Here is a 22,477-nt window from a genome sequence, read left to right on the forward strand (position 1 = left end):
TGCTGTATGGGCATAGAGTGAGGGGACCTTTAGATTTGATTTACGATGAGTGGGAGGGTGAGTGTGAATCCCACAAGGTGTCTGTTATGGCATATGTCCTAAACCTCAGGAACAAGGTTTAGGAAGCTCATGGCTTGGCCCAGGAGAACCTGGCAGGAGCTCAACAGCAGAAAAAAGTCTGGTATGACAGGAATGCTCGAGCCAGAGAGTATGCTGTGGGGCAGCAGGTGATGGTCCTCATACCTGTCAGAAACAATAAACTGCAGGCTGCTTGGGAGAGATCCTTCAAGGTTTTAAGGAAGGTCAGTGATCTTAACTACATGGTAGAACTGCTAGGCAGGAGGCAGGGGCATGGATTGCACCATGTAAACATGATGAAACCTAAAAAAAATCACAGGAAGCCCCTTGCGCTGAGTATTTTCAGTAGAAGGCAGGAGGAGACTGAGGGGGATCTATGGCTACAGGGAGCCAGCCAGCAAAATCTCAAATTACTATGGTAGAGCCTAGGGCTGCAGGCTTATGATATGATAGTGCAACACTGTAGTGGGGTCAGCAATACAAAGGCAGATGGAATCTCAAGACAGGGACTGAGGTAACATATTTCTAGATAGGCTTATTTTCCTCAGGCCACATTTCTCAAGGGTCACTTGAAAAACTAACATGAGTCTTCAAAGTTGGTGGAGAGATGTGACGCTAGGAGGTACTGCAGCCATGCCAGGAAGAAGTATGGCAGTGGATGTATGACTTGTGCCAGCACAGGTAGCTGAAATTTTGTAAATAAGTGCATGTCATTGGTATATCAAACTGATCTGTACAGATGTCTGTGCTGAAAATGTATTTATGAGCTCTGCTTCTGTTAACTGTGTTAAAATGTATCAACAGTGCATCCTGCTGAAATGATGACAAATATACATGTATTATGGTATCTAAAATAAATGTATATGTTTCAATAGAAGGCACTGGCACAGTAATGGCTAATCAACTGGCTTATTTTAAGAAAAACAAGGGAAATGTATTAGCTTTTAAATCACTAAAAGGCACCCTACAGTGCAGAGTAGGACTGGAGATGCTGGGTCTGGGACAGATCCTTTGTTCATTAGCTCAGTGAAAAGAGTGGAGTCCTCCAGGCACTGCCATAAACATTTAGATGTAAATTGCAGCCATGTATAGATTCATAAATTAGTACTTGGCTAACTGTTCTCAGGGACCATTTTAAGTCTAGCCAATTACTCCATGTGAGAATCAAACCCTGCACCTTGGGTTTCTAAGGTAAGCACCTTAAGCATTACACCAGCCTCCCACCCCATGTTCAATTCCTGTATAAAACTTCAAAAGGAAATATTGTAGGACCTTAGAGTCAGGTGACCAGATCAGGTCATTCTGCAAGTCATCTTAGATATTAGATTTTACAGGGAATAATCTCAGAATATAGAGTATTCTGTTTGGGAAGCCTGGCTAGTAACACTGCTCATGTACCTCATCTTGTCTTGCCCAAGTAAGTTAATAGGAAAAAGTATAATTCTCTTTGATTCAGTCAGGAATATAGTCAATCTTAGTTTAGAGATTGTTTTTCTTTATTTACACGAGTCTGTCCATCAATGTTGTTTTCAATATTTTTTCTGATTTGAATTCTGTGGTTTAATGTAAATATATATTCAATATTTTCATGTTCTTGTGTTATTTATTATTAAATATATTTAATACTTTTATTGTGGCTGGTTCTTGTAGAAAGTATCTAACCTTTGAGCGTACTTATATTTATTTGGTGATGCTGTGTGGGCCACTCCAGAATGCCTAGCCATCTTATTTATTTAGTTATTTATTGCATTTGTTGACCAGGAAGGTCCACTGGGCCAAAAAGTGCCCATTTTCAGTGAATGCCCGGGGAGAAAAGCTCCATAGAGATACACATACATACAATTTGATAAAACACAGTAACAATACAATGCTTACAATATGATAGAAGACAAGATAACAAATATATGAGATCAAACTGCTAAAGCAAAAGAGCATACAATAAATTCAATGGGATAAAAATACAGGAAGCAAATATGTCAGATTAAATGCCAAAGCTCAGGTAACAATGCAGTGTATTCAATTTGATAAGAATCCATATAACAGTTGTCCAGATTAGACTGACAGTCCTGTATAGTAGTTGGCAATGAGACAGGCATCATAGTGGTATCAAAAATATCAACGCAACAGTACATTTGTAAAGGGCATAGAAAATATTTATTTGTTCAGGAGGTAAAGGTGAAGATACTGGAGGTGTAGAAGGGAGAAGGGAAGAGAGAGAAGTCAGGTTATGTGTTGTGAAGTGTTAGCACAGGAGCATTGCCAGTAGGAGGAGAGATGATATTTCAAGGATTTTTTAAAGATAGATATATTGTTAGTAGATCTATTGAGAGTGAGAGAGAGTTTCATAGTTTAGCAGAGGAAAAGGAGTGGAGCCATTGTCCTGCCATGAGGTTGAGTTTATCTACCTGTAGGACTATTTGGTTTTCTGAGCGAAAGGGCCTATTACGGTGGTATTGAGGAAATAGGCTAGACAGGGTTGGGTAACTGGATGGGCTGTGTATTAGTTTATGGGCAGTAGTTAGTTGAATATATGTGAGGTGGTGAGGTAGTTCTATCAGTTCAGTAGTCAAAGAGAGGTGCAGTGGTGAGATAAGGGATTACCATTGGTAACAAATTTTGCTATTTTGTTGTAGCTTGAGTGTAGTTTGGATTTAAGACTGGTCTGAATATTAGTGAAAAGAGGAGCGCCATAGAGAAGAGGGGGAACAGGTAAGAGGAGGCAAGGGCTTATTTGGAAGAATAATTGAGGAATGTTTTGTGTCTATATAGCATGCCCAATTTCTGGTGTGCTTTTTAATGTTGTTGTAAATGTGCATGTCGAAAGTTAGTTGCTCGTCTATGGTAACACCTAGAAGTTTAATACATGTGACAACCTCTATAGAGGTGTTGTCATGGGAGAGGATGATGAAAGTGTCTTTGCCTATGTTGCACAATTTCATAGGGGTAAATAACACTAGTTTATTTTTTTTTAGGATTTAATGCTAAATGGTTGTTAGCCATCCATGTTTTGGTGGAGCTTAGGGTTGCTTGGGTACCTTTTTTGAAGTTCATGTGGGGAGTTGGCAGTACAGATGATAGTAGAGTCATCTGCATATTGGATGGCTGTTCCTTGAGCGAGACTGGAATGGAAGCCATTGATGAAAATGCTGAAAAGTAGTGTGCCTAAGATGGATCCTTGGGAACACCTGTGGAGGTTTTAAGGAAAGGAGAGAAGGAGTTTAGCCATTTGTAGCTTGTTGCCTGTCTGAGAGGTAGTTGGAAAATCAGTGTAAAGTAGAGGGAGAGATACCTGTGTTTTATAGTTTTCTAAGAAGGAGTGGATGAGAGATAGTATCAAAGGCTTTGGACAGATTGAGAAATACAGAGGCAAGTTTTCTGGTGTCACTGGCCCGACTGATAGTGTTACAGAAGGAGGTAAAACCTGTTGTGGTACTGTGCCCTGGTCTTAAAACATGCTGGGTTGGAGATAGTATGTTGTTGTCAAGCACATAGCTAAGTAGCTGACTGTGGATACATTTCTCAAAGATTTTTAGATGGGGAAAGGATGGCAATGGGCCAAAATTTAGAGACATTTATGTTGTTTTTGCCTTTATGGAGTGGGTGAATAAATGCTTTTTTTCCAAATGGAAGGAATATAAAACTCTTGGCTGGACTTGTTAAGGAGTATACTGATGGGGTATGCAATGGAATTTGCTGCATTTTGTAGGAATTCTGGGGGCAGGCTATCAGGGGCATTTGTACACCATCTTGGTGAACTACTACCGTTGGCATTAGTGTTAATACTGCACAGTATAATTGGACACCCTTGGTTAAGGGCCTTAGAGTAGCAGATTGTGAAGTGTCTGGTTGCAGTGCTAACTACCTTATACTCTGGGTAGAAGGGGTACTGCAGGTAAACCTATGCTAGCCTTTCCCAGGTGTGTGCGTGTGTGTGTGTGTGTGTGTGTGTGTGTGTGTGTGTGTGTGTGTGTGTGTGTGTGTGTGTGTGTGTGTGTGTGTGTGTATCAGGTACTTGGGGCGGGGACACAAAGCACTACCTAACCCTACAGCTGTACCAGTGGGAAGTCTTATTGGAGATCTGGAGAGAGACAGATATAGAGGCATCCAGACCCTGGGCTGAGGGTCTTCCTTGTGTGCTCTTAAAGAAAATTGTATTTGATACAGAGAGGTCTGCATCTGAAAATACTGAGTATATTTATTTATATTCCAAGTGCATGTCCCTCTCCAGTGCCAGTGGTGATGATTCAGGCTCCTTGATTACTGTCCCAGTGTGGGGACAACACATAGTGGTGCACATCACATACTGGCAGCAGTGGTGGGCATCACACTGTGATTAATAAAATGTATGGGAATTTTGATTGCTGCATTCCTTCTGGCTCCCTGACATTATAGACATGGTACAATGTTTACCATAATAAAGTGACTTCCGTTAACAACACATGAAGCCCGTGAAGATCGGACAAGATTCTGGCCAAAAGAATCCATCTGGGGGCTAAGGTCAAATTGTTCCACCCATGGTGAATAAAGAAATTCATGAGTAATCATTCCTGTGCTGCTATGTGGAGCCAGCCTCCTAAACTGAAACCAAGAATCATAACGTAATAAATAACATAAGAAAAAATCAAAACTGGGATATGAAAAGATGCACAACACTCTCCATTAATATACGATTGAGCGCTTTCATCCTGGCATCCAGACTTCATCAGAATAAACAAATTAGATCTTTTAAGTGCATATGCACATACTTACACACACACACACACACACACTCACACACACACACACACACACACACACACACACACACACACACACACACGCACAAATACTTTCCCAAAATACAACTAAATCAAATAAAACCATTGGCTAATGCCTTATTGCCAAACTGATACACATTAAATATTTGAACCCATCAATACGCTAATCTTAAAGTAAAACACAATTATCTATTGCTAACATAGATGCAACAACCTAATAAAAAACATTAAAAAATACATACATTTAAATGCAATTTGTATATTGCATAGAAAAGCTGCTTTCAGTCTTAAAACAGAGAGCATGTAATTAAAGCCCCAAACTTCTGTTGCAGTAGCGTCCAGCTGCCTTTTTAATTCTTTAATTTCTAGTATATCTCTTACAGTACCACCCCATATCAAAAGTAACATGGTCAATAAAATAAAATTTAAAACTATGACTATCAAATATAATTAGGTGCTTAAAAAGTGCACTACATTTGTCCTTTTTTTGTGATATCATATAGGTGTCTATAAAGCCTTGCTTGCAAAGGTTGCATAGTTTTCCATTTGTAAAAATTAGGACACTGTTGACACTGGGCCACATAAATCACCCCCTTACTAAAACAATAATATTCATGCTGTATTTGTACTTTACCGTAATCTTTTATAAGGAAAGAGGAACATTCTAATACGGAACTGCATTGTTTGTAGTGTCCACATTTTTCATACTTCCCTTATCTAATGTGGACCAGTCTTTTCAAGTAATGACTTAAAACGTATAGCCTTCTTATAAACTAAATCTGGTTGTGGACCTAACACTTCCATGTATTCATTGTTAAACAGTATGCACCAATTCCTATTCACTATGGCCCTAATGTTGTTAGAACCCGCATTATAAGGAAGAATGAATGCTTTACCATATTTGTTACTTGTATCTGTAACCATACCATTATTGGAGGATTGTTTTCCTCTCCCCAAAAGGGAATAAAAAACATTTCTTTTTCTTTTAACTTCATTCAGTAATAGACTATTAAAATTGGCTGGGTACCCATGAATTTCAAACATGGTGATAAGTTTAGAACATTCTTTGTCAAATATCTTGTCCTGTAAAATTATTCGAGATAGTCTAACTAGTTAGCCCTTAACTTGTGATCTCTTTTGATGGATAGGGTGCCAACTATTAAAGTGCAGTATGGAATTAGATTATGTGGATTTCCCAAAATTATTAGAATCAAAAAACTTTAGTTCCTGTTCTTATAAGTAGTTGAATCTAAGTAATTGATCTTGTCATATGACCAGTTAACTGTAAAACTTAAGAATTAGGTTGTCACATTTAAATAGTGAAAAAAATTAATTAAATTTATCTAAACTGTCAGAAACAATACTATATTATCAAGAAAACAGCCATAGAGTGAGCAGCAATCATTGTATGGAGAAGAGAAAACAAAACTGTTTTCCCAATGAGCCAATACAATGTTGGTAAAAGCAGGGGTACACACTGCACCCATGACCCATTCTGCTGTTTAAATAATTGTCCTTCAAAATAAATAGAACTTATTGTCAAGTGCCACTCCCATCAAGTTCCTGAGAGTTTTAATATGATTATGATATATATTAATGTTAAAAATGAAAAATTCATAAAATCACTGTAGTCCTGTTTCGTGTGGAATAACCAAATACAAATCTTTCACATCAATGGTAACAAAATCATACTTTCCCGGTACAAGGAGTTAGAAACTCTGGCTAAAAAGTCCCTGGAGTCTTTATATAGGTATGAGATGTTATCTACAAGCACTTTCTAGTGACAATCAAAAAACTGCAAAAGTGAAGGTCGTGGAAGATTTTGCGTCAGCAATTGGACATGGGGGGGGGTCTGCTAAGTTTTCATGAACTTTGGACATATCAAAGATGCTGGAGTCTTTGGGTTAGAAACCAATAAAAATTCAAATTCAGCTCTTGTAACAATTCAACACCAGTTCTTCCAAAATAAAGTTGTATTTTATATGCAATGTTTCTCCGATTAAAAGACGCTTCTTCATAAGTATCTCTAAATAACAACATCAACAGTTTATTGATTTAATCATTAGTGTTCATAACCTGAAACCAGGATATTCCTGAAAAGCCAAATCTCTTGACTAGCTGGTTACTACACTCTAATGACTTGATATGAGCCATTGGATGAGACAAGGCTTTGAAGCATTGCTCTCTTCATGAAGGAATGTTCTAAGATCCAGATAAGTTTAATGCAATCTCACTGTATTTGATAAATGTACTCTGCAGTAATCACAAAAGCAATGGCTGAAGTAACTTCAACTTATGCACAAACACTGAAGGTAGAGATGAAACAATGCTCTGGTAAAAAAATGCTTTAATGAAGAGCTAAAAATGCTTTCACAAAAATGCTTCTTCAGGCCAAAAAGCTGTAAACCAAACAAAAAAAAAAACTTTTAAAAATTAGAAGCTGTCAGGTGTCACAATTACATCATCCAATGTATGCAAGAACTTTTAAACATTTAAAGGTACAGTACATGCTATAGCTCAAATAGTGTCAAACTGCATACCTTTCCTAACAGTAGCTACTAGATTTTTTATACAAGTCAAAACAGTTAAACACTTAAGTTCAGACAATGTATACAAAAACATATATATATATATATATATATATATATATATATATATATATATATATAAATCATTTGACAAACAGTAATTTCTACAATGTCATGTATAATCAGTATTAGTTTGAAGATGCAATGTTTTTCCATTGAGAGGCTGTACAGAGGTCTTCTCTGAATAAATACATTTTCAAAAAATATAATTGTTACGTGGATATGTACCACTCCTCTGGGTGTTGTGTATGTCATATTTATATGTTCTATTCTGTGTGGCCTGTCTTTTACTTCAGATTCTACATAAGGCTAATATTTAACATAAGGGTAAATACACTAAATTCTCATGTTACAGCCAACATAAATGAATAAAAGGAACTCCAGATAACAATTCTTTAAGATAGATCTTTTTTTTTCATTGAAAAGGTGTACAAATTTCTTCTCTGAATAAATATATTTACAAAAAAATACACAATTATTACATATGTATGTACCATCCTTCTGGGTGGTGTGTCTGTCATGTTTATTTCACCTGTTAATGAACATCAACTTACAAGTTCATTCAGACCAGGAAACTTATCAGCACCAAGTCAATGATCTATCTCTATTCTGCATTCTCTGTTTCTACTACACAATCACCACCTCTAATACGGTCAAAAATCACTTGAAGAACAGCAAATTTGAAAGAGTGCTCTTTACCTCTACACAGTATGTTTTCATAGAGCATTAATTTACACCTTTCTCCTAATATCGGAGAAGTGGTCAGCAATTAGTTCCTTCAACTTTCCATGAGTTTTGCCTGCAAAGAAGACATTGTATGATTGGCAGAGGGCTAAATACACTACATTTTTCATGTTAAAATCAGTATAAGTTTTAAGATGGAAAATTTTTCCATTGAGGGGTTGTACAAAGGTCTTCTCTGAATACATTTATAAAAAAATACCATGGTTTAACTTTTCTGTGTGGTGTGTCTGTCATGTTTTTTTTCTATATTCCATTCTTTATAGCCTGTCTTTTTCTTCAAATTATAAATTTAATTTTTGAAACTGAATCTTTGACTTGGTAAAGTTTAAATAAGAAAAAAAACAAATAAATATGGTTTAATTCCTAAGCACCACAAGTCACATGGAGACAAAAATGTAAAAATGTTATCTTTCTAGCTACATGCTTACAGCTATTGACATAACAGAAGAAGAAAAGTGTAACAGATGGACTTTCACATGATAGTCACATGATTAGTACAAAGATAACATGGTGAATTAACTCAAAATATCACATGTTGCCCACAAATCTCACTAGAATAGTCAAACTCCTTCTATAGTCTATTACTAATCAAAAAAGAAGCTTGTTCTCTGATGTATTTATTGTAACAGTAGAAAAGTGAATTTTAACGTTCCACCTCCATTTGATTACTATTGATGCAGAACATAGGGGTATACTAACCAAGTGCATTAGCCTTTATTTGGAACCTTTGTTTATAAACCATTGTTTATATCAAAATGCAAAAGACAAGATACATTTCAATAATATTCTGTCTAACTTCCAGATTCTCCTTCTGTTAAAAGTATTGGTGACCCCACAGAAGTTGATATTGGTGGAACCGCTGAAATTATTTGTGTAGCAGATGCAGTGCCTATTAAGAGTGACATGTTCACATGGAAATGGCTGGTAAGAAATCTATTTAATTATTTATTCATTTATTTATCCGTTGTTGACTGGGTTAGTTCCACTAGGCTAATAGCCTCTTTTCAGGGGAGACTCAAGTGCAATGCAGTATATGTTAAAAGAGGCTATAAATCTGTTTTTTTTTAATATATATCAAAGAAATGTATGGAGCAAAACTATGTGTGTGTGTGTGTGTGTGTGTGTGTGTGTGTGTGTGTGTGTGTGTGTGTGTGTGTGTGTGTGTGTGTATTTGTGCATGCAAGTACACACACGTGTATTTATAAAGTGAGACAAACTAATGAATACAAGTGTGCAAAATACAGCTGCATAAGTTTCACTTTCTTGTAGCAGTAGATGTTCATATAGCACACTACCTTGCTGGCATATGGGGTCGAAGTGCCTTTCTACCCTACTTCAGGCAGTGTGGCACAGCTCAAAACTCCTACTACTGTCTATTTGTTGAGTGAGAAGAACCAATCACCTGGCAGGACCAGGACGGCCCTTCATAATCAGAGACAAGACCAATTCAGCTTTCTAAGGTCTAACAGTTCAGAACACAAGCTTATACCTACTGCTCCATGCGAAATGCCGTACACACACACACAACAAAAAAGATTGTGTTAAAAAATAAGATAAAAAAAACAGCAGCAACTTCAACAACCATTGACATGCTCCCAGCAAACGTGTGATGGTGGGAGCATACTGCCAGTAAGTCAGTGTGTTCTATGAACATCTACTCTTATAGGTAAGTGGAAATTATGCAGCTATACTATGTTCAATAAACACACTGCTTTACTGGCACATGAGTAGATTCCCAAAGTTTACTTAACCTGGGAGAAGGTAGTATAAGGGTCCAGATGGCCCTAAAAAATGGTCCTTATGAAGTCTGTAGTGGATCTAGAAAGGTTTGCAGTTGTAGTGCTACATGACAGAAATGATAGAAGGCCAACTTGCTGCCTCTAGATTACATCTACAGCCCACTCCTTTCTAAATGTCACTAAATACAAAAAGGACCTCATGATAAATACTTTACCTTGCATGGATACACCTCTCCATGGTGGGTGTAACAGAAAATAATGTCAGAGGACAACCCACATGCACAAAATTGCTTTGAGACATGTTGACCTTTTTTGGCCACAAAAAAGGAAATAAAAAGCTTATGGCCTTCCTAAAAGGCTGTGTTCTATCAGGATACTACATGAGCTGCCTTGCATGGATACACCTCTCCATGGTGGGTGTAACAGAAAATAATGTCAGAGGACAACCCACATGCACAAAATTGCTTTGAGACATGTTGACCTTTTTTGGCCACAAAAAAGGAAATAAAAAGCTTATGGCCTTCCTAAAAGGCTGTGTTCTATCAGGATACTACATGAGCTGCCTATGTACTTTCAAGGAATAAAGTACTGTTTTATCTGTAATACTTAGGTTCCGGAAAGAACATAGGGAAATTAAAAAAAAAATAATAATTTGCCCAAAATCACTTTGTAGACATGAGAGCAATCAGAAAAACAGATATTCATAATACAAACCTAAGGTCAGCTTAACTATTGATTCCAAATGGTGGTAAGGTACATTTTTTTATTTATTTATTGTTTTGTTAAAAACATAAGTGCGGTCCCACAAAGGAGGAATTTACTTATGAGGGGCTGTCATTTACAATACTCCTTTAATGAACTGTTTACCAAAAAAGAGGAAAGAAGGAGGGGTATCCACTGGCAGAGAAGCAGAGATGGTCACTAGATGACCCTTAATGGATGCATATGATAAGCCATCCTGATGTAGCTCACACTAAAAGTTCAAGACCACAGGGATATTGACCACAATAGACCCTCTGTTTCCATTTAAGCACCACTTAGAAACCTCATCCATTTGTACACATAAGATTTTCTAAAATCAAATTTTATGGCCTTCTTTAACACATACTGCATATCCTCATTAAACAAATGCCTAAACAAGTCAAGATTGAATCATTCAGGATATCAATTGAAGTTTCTCCAAATGGGGTGCACCAGTCACCCCTGAGACTGTGTGAGGAGATCCAGAGTATAAGGAAGTCTGTGGTAATTGCCCTTGGCCAATACCATTAAAAGGGAGAACCAAGATTCCATGAGCTAATAGGGGGACACCACATTGATCTTTAGCATTTCTCTTTGAACTTCTAGAAGTACCTTGTGAATTAGTGGAAAGGGTGGAAACACATAATGGAACATTCTTGCCCAAGGGAACACAATGTGTCTGCCCCCCAAGCATGGCTACAGGGATACATGGAACAGAATTTCTTCAGCTGCCTGTTTTGAAAGGAGGCAAACAGATCTGTTTAAGGTGTTCTGCATATCTGGACTAGATCCTGGAACATTACTACCTTGAGCTTCCCCTTGTGCTGGTCTGTCCAGGATCTGTTTAATCTTTCTGCCGTAATGTTCTGCTGTCATGGAATGTATGTTGCTTGAAGAGACACAGAATACTGAGAACCCTGCTCCCAGGCTGCCATTGCCAGTTGGCAGCAGGGGTAAGGTCTCATACCCCCTAGATTGTTGAGGTGCTACATCACCCTGGTGTAGTCTGTACCCACTAGATGAAGTGTCACATCACCGTGGTGTAGTTTGTACCCCCTAGATGAAGTGCCACAGCACTGTAATGTAGTCTGTACTCAGCAGATGAGGTGCCACATCACCTTGCTGTAGTCTGTACCCACTAGATGAAGTGCCACAGCACTATGATGTAGTCCATACTCACTAGATGAGGTGACACATCATCTTACTGTAGTCTGTACCCACTAGATGAAGTGCCACATCACTGTGGTGTAGTCCATACTCACTAGATGAGGTGCCACATCACCTTGCTGTAGTCTGTACCCACTAGATTTTGTGCCACATCACTATAGTGTCATCTGTGCTCACTAGATGAGGTGCCACATCACTGCACTGTAGTCCGTACCCACTAGAAGAGCACACAGACTCCATAGGTGGTGAAACACTTTTCAAGGTGTGAATCACTGCCAATATCTTCATGATACTGAAGTGCTTCTGTGTGTGCTTGGGCCCTTAAGTGGCCTGCACTTGCATCTTTACTGACACAGCTCCCCGGATGAAGTTGGGCAAATCTCTCTGAACAGATTGTACTGGCAATGGTGGTGGGGGGGTGAAGACCTGGAATGATACTCACCTGTTATCTCCACTATTGTAACTTTCGTGTGACAAAGGGCAGTACCAGAAACTGGGGTTGCAGGGAATGAAAGTACTGGGTCCAACAATTTCGGACATACCATTTAATTTTTCTGATGTGAAGATGGGCCAGAAGTATACTGAAAATCATGGATGCCATCAGTCACTGAGCTTTTAGGAAATCCCTTACTGAGGTTCTTGATGATGTTCTTGGAGAAGTCCAGAAGCACTATCTGGTACAACAGGACCTTGTGTTCAGGCAGGAAGGCCAATCTCTTCTTGGGGTCAATCAAGCACCCCTGAAAGATAAGTCTTTGTGAGGATGTCAGAAACTGGTAATGCAAACCAGATGCTGCAAATCTTAAGATTTCTCCTGATGTCATGAGCAAAAGGGGTTATGATGATAGATATCCGCCAAGTCTATAAAGCAGTTGTCTGGTAACAAAGAAAGCACTGTTTGCAGGGTGAACATCTGAAACATGGGGACTTTGACAAATGTATACAGAAAGGAAAGGTCCAAAACTAGTATCCATGACTGCTCTTTTTGTGGGAACCAAGAACATTCTTGAGTAGAAACCTCTCCTTCTTTCTGAAAGAAGGTCCTGTTCTATAAACCCTGAGTCCAGCATTAGTTGGAGAAAAGGGAGAAATAAAGTCTGATCTCTCCCAGAATGGAGGAAGGTGTTCTTATGACTACCATCTGTAACCCCCTACCAACAATGTTTAGTCCCCATTGTCAGAAATTACTGGTGGCCAAACCACCTTGTTGACAGGTAACTTGAAAAATGAGGATTTTGTTAAAGATGGATGCTGTGCCTCGGCTTAGTCATAAGTTGTAAGGGGAGTGTCCCTTTTAGGAAAGAATGCCTACCCTACCTTTTTAGCTTGGCCTATTATTGTCTCAGTTTGGTAGGAACTTCTGGTTGTTAGGCTGCCAAAAGTGATATCACTTAAAGGACAAGAAGTTGAGAATGCAAATAATTTTTGATGCTCATTGCATCAAGTTAACTCTGTCATCCATGTGTTTACAGCTCTGATTAGCTGCTGTGCCAAAGCATAGTCAAAACTCAAGGAGAACATTCAAAATCTTATCTCTGAACTCATTAGAAAAGTTCAAGGAGTGCAACAAAGCATACCTCCTAATGCTCTCTTTCTAGAAATACTATTGGCCCCACCCAAGGCACTTAATGCATGTGTTTACACCTGGGAAGCATGGAGACAATATATTTAACATAGACCGTTTGCTCCGCAGGCAGTAATGGAGCAAACATGTCTAAACTGTAAATGCTTCAAATTTTCACATAAAACATTGGTAGTTAAACACTTTAAACACTTTAAACCAACAGTTGTGGACTGTGCCAACTTCATTCCCTGAGTTTCTAGACACTATCTACTTTATCTTGGAGGACTGGGTTGGAAGAAGACATGGTCTTCTTAACAGTAAAAGTAACTGGGGATACAGAAGCATAGTCCATAGGCAAAGAGGCTAGGAGGCCAGACAAGGCTGAGCATACCCAAAATTTCATAAATTTCATAAACAATTACTTAAGCACAGCCTAAATAAACAGTGGTGAACTAAATCAACTCAACATCTGGGAAACATAAAACTTCCATTTGGTTCCCTGTATTTGTTTGTCATCAGAGGAAACCCACTGATCCACTACTGACAGGTTCAAGTCCTCCAACACAAGATCTCTAACAAAAGAAGGATTCTTAGCAAGCTGACTGGGTACAGATGCTCCAGTGTTACAGAAAACCCAGTATGCACCCCATAACCAACTGCCCAAAAACTGGATATAGCCAAAGCCGTCACCTCAAGTCAGAGACTGCTGTCCTACCACGTAAAGGGTCTTCTGATTCTTATTAGCCTCATTTCACAAATTATATCATCCCCAGGGTGAAATGTATCAATACTGGCAACAGATGTTGTACCCCTGACTTCCCCTACACCTAAAGGATTTGGCTCTCCCATACCTAAAATGGGCAATGGTACAGTCCTGGAGGATGTGTCTGATGTCAATGTCACACACTGTTGTGATACTATGACCATACCAGGGGACCTGTAGTTAACAGAAGGCAAGTGGGCTGATAGCTGGTCCAAAGAGAAGGCTACTGCAGAATCACAAGCTGTAGACTGGGACATATTTATGAATTTATTTTTTACATTTCTTAAGGTGCAGATGGGGAAGATGGTGGTGGGGCCTATCTGAATCCATCAAGACAAGGGACAAAAAAATAGCCATTTCAATAACAAATACTGGATGTTCTTTGTGTTTCACTGTTGCAGTCATCACATTTGGGTTATCGGCTTGCAGTAGCCCTCAGTTGGCCTGATTATCAAAGTCTTGGGTCCTGCATCGGTTGCTGTCTTATCTTCCCTGACGTCAGGTAGTCAGGGGTATAAAGCATGCAGCCAACACCATTACATCAGTCTTTTTTGCTGTGTGGTGCCTGAAGCAGAAGCAGTTCGCAAGTGCCGGTCAGCCGACTCCAGAAATTTTCATTTTCGAGTTTCAGAACCGAAGTCTTCAACTAAAAGCTAAGTACCCCGTTGGGAAAACTTTTTCTTGCTCTAAACCAATGTCAGTAAAAGTCAATAATTGTATTTCTTGTGGAAAGCAAATACCTCATAAAGATTTTCATTTGTACTGTATTCCTTGCCTAAGTCCTGACCACGACGTACCTTGCTGTCGGTTTTGTGCCTTATTTAAACAACGAACTATTCGTCGTCGGTATATTTATGGTCCTAAATTTTTTGGTACTCGGTTCAATTATCCAGATATGTCTTTGGTAAGCCATCCGACTACTGACATTTTAAAAAAACACAAAAATAAAGACAGAGTCAGGCTGCCTAGGTCCACAGCTGCCGAGGCCGCTTCTCCTAAGCTAGTCGCCAGTTCACCAGAACTCAGTGAGGTGCTTTCACAGCCCCTGATACCCGCTACTTCAGATTCGCAGGCCACTACTGAGACCCATCCAGAGTCTAGTATGGCGCGAGATGCTTCAACTGTGGAACCTGCGGATGTCTCTACCTTGGATTGGTCTGGAGCCGCTGTGGAGGCACCGGCTTCTGAGGGTGTATTCAGGCTTACTGACTTGCATATTAAACCGATGCCATCTTCTTCTTCAAGACCTAAAACTCGAACCATGCCTGGAAAATCGATGCCCAGACCACATGGTCAGGCCTCTATGCCTAAAAAACAAATGATACGAATGGCTGAAGACCTTATTACTTTAATCAGGGGAAGCCAACTTTCCCCATCTAAGAGACCTGGGACTGAATTTGCTTATGATACTTATGATCAGGATTCTGAAATTTCTGTTTCCTCTGATGACCAGGATTTACCCTTATCTACCTGTGAGGATTCTGATGCAGAGGACTCTATTCCCTCTGCTTCCCCCCAGAGAATTTCCCTTTTGGTGAAACCTTGCATACTCTTAGGGAACATTTTTGCTTGGAAAGCCAGGATTACTCTGATTCTAAAAAGAGGCTTAGGGATTTCTTACTCCTGCCCCAACACCGGCCTTTAGCTATCCCTCCTGTACTAGACATTGTTGGTGATGCCTTTTTGGAATCTAGCTTAGCCCCTGACTCTTTACCTCCTGCTCACAGAAAACCTGATAGATATTACAGGGTCTCTGACTCTCACAAGTTCCTTTTTAAAAATCCTACCGTGGATCCTGAGACCATTTCACAGGGACCCAAGGACATTAAGGCTACTACTGCCAAAAATCGTACCCCCTTTGATAGAGACTGCAGGGTGCTGGATAGATTGGGTAAGAAAGTATACACTTCTGCAACACTGACCATTAGGGCCTTAAACTGCCAGTTTCATATGTTAAAGTATCAGCAGCATATTATTGGATTGCTTAAACAGAAACTTATGTTGATTCCTGACTGTGCTGAAAATAAAGATTTGCAGGATTTAATGCATTCTGCTGAACAAGCTGGAAAACATACTTTGCAATGTGGTTTTGATTCACTAGAGGCATCTTGCAGGGCTGTTGTCACTGGGTCTGTACTTAGAAGGCATGCTTGGCTTAAGGAGCAATCTTTGTCAGATCATGTGAAAGCTAAATTGCTTGATGCTCCCTTAAATGAGGACCACCTGTTTGGCAACAAAGCAGAAGAAGTACCTAAAAAGATGGAGGAAAAAGCTAAATCTATGCAAACTGCTAAAGATTTCCTATAGGTACAGCCTCCAAGATTTAGTAGGCATTAGCCCTCTAAGAATTGGTCCTTTCCTGCCTCTTCCAGGCCTTTTCAGTCCAAACCCAGAACCAGCAGAACACCCAGGCTTCAGTCCCAGGGTACGCACAGGACTAAACAGTGGAAGACTCCCACTTCCAAATCAGGAAGTAGTAAGACTCCCCCCTATGGTAAACTGTCTCAATGACTTAACTTTAAAACTTCCAAGCACTTCTCAACTGACTGCTCCTTTAGGGGGGAAAGATTGCTCTGCAGGCAAAAAACTGGGAACTCATTACCCAGGACAAATGGGTTTTAAATAGTTTCCCAAGGATACAGATTTCACTTCCACACATTATCATCCCCAAACTGTTGGCCAGATCTACTCCCAAATCAGTGGGCAGAGGGTCAAAAGCAAGTACTCTCCCTCTTAAGCATAAGGGCTATTCAAACTGTACCAGATGAGGAAAAGGGACAAGGTTTTTACTCAAGACTTTTCCTGGTACCCAGAAAAGACAACTCTTGTCATCCTATCCTGGACCTTTCTTTCCTAAACACCTTTTTGGTGATCCCAAAATTCAAGATGCCATCTCTTCACCAGTTGCTTCCTGTGATAAGCAAGGATTCCTGGTTGGCAACACTGGATTTAAAGGAAACCTACCTGCACATCCCAATCAGGGAATCTTGCATAAGATACCTATTCTTCAAAGCAGGCTACAGGCACTATCAGTTCTCTGCACTGCCTTTTGGCTTATCTACTGTGCCCAGGGTATTCACAAAGTGCCTAGCTCCAGTCATTGCATTTTGCAGGCAAAGAAATATTCAAATATATCCATACCTGGATGATTGTCTAATTCAGGCAGAAAGCGAGGACATACTTTTGAATCATCTGGCATTTGTACAAAAGGTGCTAACTTGTCTGGGTTACACCATAAACGAAAATAAATCACATCTTGTACCCTGTCAACAAATTATATTCCTGGGAGCAAGCTTGAACACAACTTCCTAGATGGCTTTCCTTACACCAGAGAAACAAATTCATTTGACAACTTACTTCAAACTAATGGCAACAAAATCCCTGCTATCTGCAAGGCAAATACTGCAAGCCTTGGGGTTCATGGCCTCCTGCATTCTATTAATTCCATATGCAAGACTGCATATGAGGAAACTACAATGGTATCTAAAAAGCCTATGGTGTCAACATTCTCAAGATCTAGAAGCAATGATTCCCATCATACCTTGCCTACAGTTAGAGTTCCTTTGGTGGGAAGAGGCCTGCCACCAAAACAAGGGACTACAATTCACTCTACCCCCTGCCACCCAAACCCTAACAACAGACGCATCAGACTATGTATGGGGGGGGGGGGTGGCTCACCTGGCAGGGAAGTGCATTCAGAGCAAATGGAACCCAAGTCAAATGCACCTGCATATTAATCAAAAAGAAATGTTAGCTGTACAGAATGCTCTGGCAGCCTTCAAGGATCACATTCTTCCAGGACAATTAATGGTAAAGACGGACAACATCACTGTTATGTGGTATATAAACAAGCAGGGGGTTACCCATTCATACCCCCTCTGCAGACTGGCCATGGCTCTGTGGAACACAGCCTTAAGCTACCAAGTGCATCTACAGGCTCAATTCCTGCCAGGAGAACTAAATACACTGGCAGACGAATGAAGCAGAAATCTCATGGACCCACACGAGTGGAAACTGAAAAAAAAGACTTTCAACATATTGATAAACAAATGGGAGAGCCCATATATATATATATATATATATATATATATATATATATATATATATATACCTGTTTGTGTCCCCCCAGAACCACCAATTAGACAAATTCTGCACAAGGACTCCCCACAAACAAGCTTGGAAAGGGGATACTCTGTCTTTCAGCTGGAAAAATCTATCAGTTTATGCCTTTCCTCCTCTGCCTCTCCTCTCCAAAGTACTACTAAAGATCAAACAGGACAAACCAAGGATGATACTGATTGCACCAGACTGGCCACACCAACACTGGTACCCCCTCTTGTTCAGTGTGTCACTGCTGTCTCCATGGCACCTGCCTCAGACCCCTACCCTGCTGTCACAGCAGGAGAGCCAGATTCTGCTCCTCCAGCTTCAAACCCTGACCCTGGCAGCCTGGCTAATTACCTGATCTCTCCATTTCCATCCCTCAGTAAATAAGTGTTGGATGTCATTTTGGAGGAAAGGAGGCCTAGTACTAGCAAATCTTGCTGAAAAATGGAAAAGATTCTGTGCCTGGAACCAAACTCAAGGGATGGGCACATCAGCACCCAATTTACCTCAGATTCTTCAGTACTTATCTGAGATGCTTCACAAGGGCCTTTCTTTTTCCTCCATCAAAATTCATGCCTCAGCCATTTCAGCTCATTACAACACAGAACCACCCCTCTCCTCTCATCCACTGCTCAAGCAGTTCCTCAGAGGGGCCAAAAACTTAAGACCACCCAGGGGAGCCACAACTCCAGCCTGGGACCTTAACTTTGTATTGGAAAAACTCACTTGACCTCCTTTTGAACCAGCTGCAAGTGCAGAGTTAAAATTCCTTTCTTGGAAAACAGCCATCCTTTTAGCAATCACTTCAGCAAGAAGGTATCTGAATTACAAGCCCTTATGGCAGTGGAGCCTTTCATGATCTTTCATGTGGACAGGGTGTCCCTAAGAAGCAATCCCTCCTTCATGCCCAAGGTAGTATCCAGTGTGGCTCTTAATCAGTCCATTCATTTGCCAACCTTCTCTTCTAATCCACAGAACAAAGGGGGGCGGATACTGCACTCCTTAGATGTGCACAGACAACTTAGATTTTACTTGAACAGGACTAAACCTCAAAGGAAATCTGAACAACTGCTGGTGGCATTTGCTGTAGAGGCAGAGGGGAAGGCCATTTCAAAGCAAACCATTTCTAAATGGATAGGCCATTGCATTAATTTCTGCTATAAGCACCATGGAAAACCTATCCCACAGGGGATTAGACCACATTCAACCAGGGCTGCATCTACCTCTACAGCCTTTCTCAGAGGGGTCCCGACCAGGGACATCCTAGAAGCTGCTACCTGGAGTTCTGTGCATACTTTCACCAAGCATTACCATTTTCCAATTTTCTCTAAATCCAGAGCTGGCTTTGCCACTGCAGTCTTGCAGGGCCTTATTGCTGGTCCTAATGCTATCTAAATTCCTCCTCCCATCCTTACTTTGGGAATCTACCTAAATGTGATAACTGCAACAGTGAAACATGAAGAATATAGTACAGTTGTGTACACTTACCATAAATGTAGATGTTCGAGTGTATTCACTGTTGCAGTCCTGGTTACCCTCCCTCTAGCTCCCTGACTTCTTTTGGCTTTTTTTGGAGGTATAACCTTGCATATATATATTTAATTGCTTCCCATTAGGGGGGCACCTGACATCTGGGGCAAGAAAAACTGATGTAATAGCATCAGCTGCATGCTTTATACCCCTGATTACCTGACATCATGGAAGATGAGACAGCAACCGACGCAGGGCCCAAGACTTTGATAATCAGGCCGACTGAGGGCTACTGCAAGCAGATAATTCAAATGTGATGACTGCAGCAGTGAATACACTTGAACCTCTACATTTATGGTAAGTGTACACAATTGTACTTTACACAGTCAGTCCTATACAAAAAGGACAAATCCCCTGAAAGTTCCCTCTAACTAGCAAACTTATCTGGTACTATAATGAATACAGTACTGTGTTAAAAAGACAGCACTTTCAGTAAGTCAGCAAGAAACACAATAAACACATCACATAGACCAAGATATCAATTAATAAAAGTTATTTTCAGCTTAACATACTAGAAATAGCCGCAAGATAGCCAGTTATCAGGAATTAAGTATAATATTAAATATAATTCCTTCTAGAAATGTCACACAAAGTGGTGCCAGAAAAAGATTTAAATGAGAAATGTATTTAAAATATTGTAAATCCTTACAATTATATCAAAAAATAATAAATCTAAACTTTAGACACGGCAGTAAACATAAACTTAAGAATAATTCCTGCCAGAAATTATTAGAAAACAAAATGGCAGCAAAATCTCAATTTAAATGAAAAAAATAATTTAAAATGATGCAAATGTGTTCAATGACCTTAAATAATAACCCCACAGGGAAATAAACAGCCAAAATAGTTATTTTTCCTGTCAAACCTTTCAAATTAATCTTTTAATGAACAGAAATAACAGACACAAATTATTTGCGGGTCTGGCAGCACAAGGTAATAACAGGAACTGCACTAAAGTGGCCTTAGTGCAGAGATGCCCTTCAAAAATCAAAAACAGCCGTAGAGAACTTTTAAAGGGTCAAAAACCTACAGAAACTCAGAAAGTGATTGATAAAGAGTGTATAATATGTATGCTATAACATAACGCACACGTAAGGTATATATTGATTTCTTTTTTTTTTTTAAACAAAAAAATAAATAAATAAATCAGCAGAATAAACTAGTCAAGCATTGATAGAAAAGGCAGAGGGAGGAATAAAACCCAAAAGGAGTTTCTTTGCTGATCTCTGCAGCTGGAAAACCCTTAAAGAAAGGTAAAATCCAAGAGATCTTTTTCTGACTGTTGCACAAGAAAATAGTTCAGTTATATAAGTTGAACTTCCCATAACAGTAGATGTTGGTTGTTCACTGCTGCAGTAGCCTTAGCTATATGGGTTATATCTTGTCAAGAATATAACAGCTGGACAGCTTCCAAATTTTCAGGGCATCTGTCCATGCACCTAAACTGTCAAATAGCCAGAGCTGAGCTGATTAAAAGGCAAGTTTGGGTGCCAGGCCCTTCATATTTTTCTTGCAAGCAGAGATAGGAAGGCTGAGCCCTGCAAGGACAATGCTAGGAATAACAAAAAATAAATGTCCACATCTGTGCAGAGAAAACACACCAAAAAACAAGGGGAGTGGAGGGAAGGAGGGATTGAGTGACTAGTGGAGCAGTGATCGTTCAAGCCTCTACTGTTATGGTAAGGTTAACTCGCACATCTGTACTATCTTTTTCATATTGATCACTGCTGCAGTAGCCTTAGCTACATGTATAGTTTAACATGGCTAACTCTATCGGGGTGGAGAAAGGTCCAGGAGCCCATAGAGAATGGTCAGAGCAAAGCTTGATCTTGACCTGGAGAAGGAAACAAGCTTATAGTGCTTTGTAATGTATGTAAAGAGGACCAAGTAATACCTTCTACAATACTTATAGAATCCAGCTCATTCCACAAAGCCATAGGAGATCCAAGGTCCTTGTCGAGTGGGCCTTGACTCTGCCTGGAATAAATTTCCAATAACAAAATGTAATAGCCTTAGACAACCATTTGGAAGTAGTCTATTTTGGCACAGGTTGTCCCTTCTTCTTATCTTCACAAGAAATGAACAATTGATCAAAAGATCTAAAAGATTTAATTCTGTCAAGATAGTATCAGAGTTGTTTGTGGGCATCCAAGGTATGGAGTATCGCTTCTGCTCCATTTTTAGGTTTGAGAAAGAAAATGAGGAGATGGATAGTTTGGCTTACAGTAAACTTGGATACATCTTTAGGCATAAAAGAAGGATTAGTTCTCAAAGAAACCATGTCCCTATGGAAAATGAGATAGTATTGGCTCATCATAGGATCTTGCAGCTCAGATACCCTTCTTGCAGAGGTCAGAGCAATCAGTAAAATAGTTTTGCATGTCAAGAACTTCAAGCCAATCAGATTAGCTAGTTCAAACAGAATAAGTGTTAGCTAATGTAACACAAAATTAAGATCTGGGGGTGGGCAACAATTTCCTTTGAGACCTCTTATGTAAAATCCCTGTCAAAACATTTTGACATAAAACTGCCTTGAAAGAGGATAATCCATGGTCAGACATGCTGAAATGGTTGATAGAGGAGTAAGAAAGGCCATGGGATGGTAATTGAAACAATTATTATAAAACCAGAGAACAACTAGCCTCATGTTGTTGTTTGCTAATTCCTGTCTCCATTAGTACCTGCTGCACATCCTCAGA

At 39.6% G+C, this 22,477-nt stretch overlaps 1 protein-coding gene across 1 annotated transcript in view; it reads left to right on the top strand.

The window, feature by feature from the left end:
- NPHS1 (NPHS1 adhesion molecule, nephrin) overlaps positions 1-22,477 on the top strand; it is a 1,231,105-nt gene that overhangs the window by 721,902 nt on the left and 486,726 nt on the right. Inside the window, exons 15-16 of the mRNA XM_044079328.1 lie at positions 8,970-9,091; positions 12,294-12,297. Of these exons, the coding sequence (XP_043935263.1) occupies positions 8,970-9,091; positions 12,294-12,297 (126 nt within the window). The remainder of the gene's footprint in view (positions 1-8,969; positions 9,092-12,293; positions 12,298-22,477) is intronic.

This window comes from Protopterus annectens, chromosome 8.part0 (assembly GCF_019279795.1).
Source record: "Protopterus annectens isolate FY-2018-M chromosome 8.part0, PAN1.0, whole genome shotgun sequence".
NCBI lineage: Eukaryota > Metazoa > Chordata > Ceratodontiformes > Protopteridae > Protopterus > Protopterus annectens.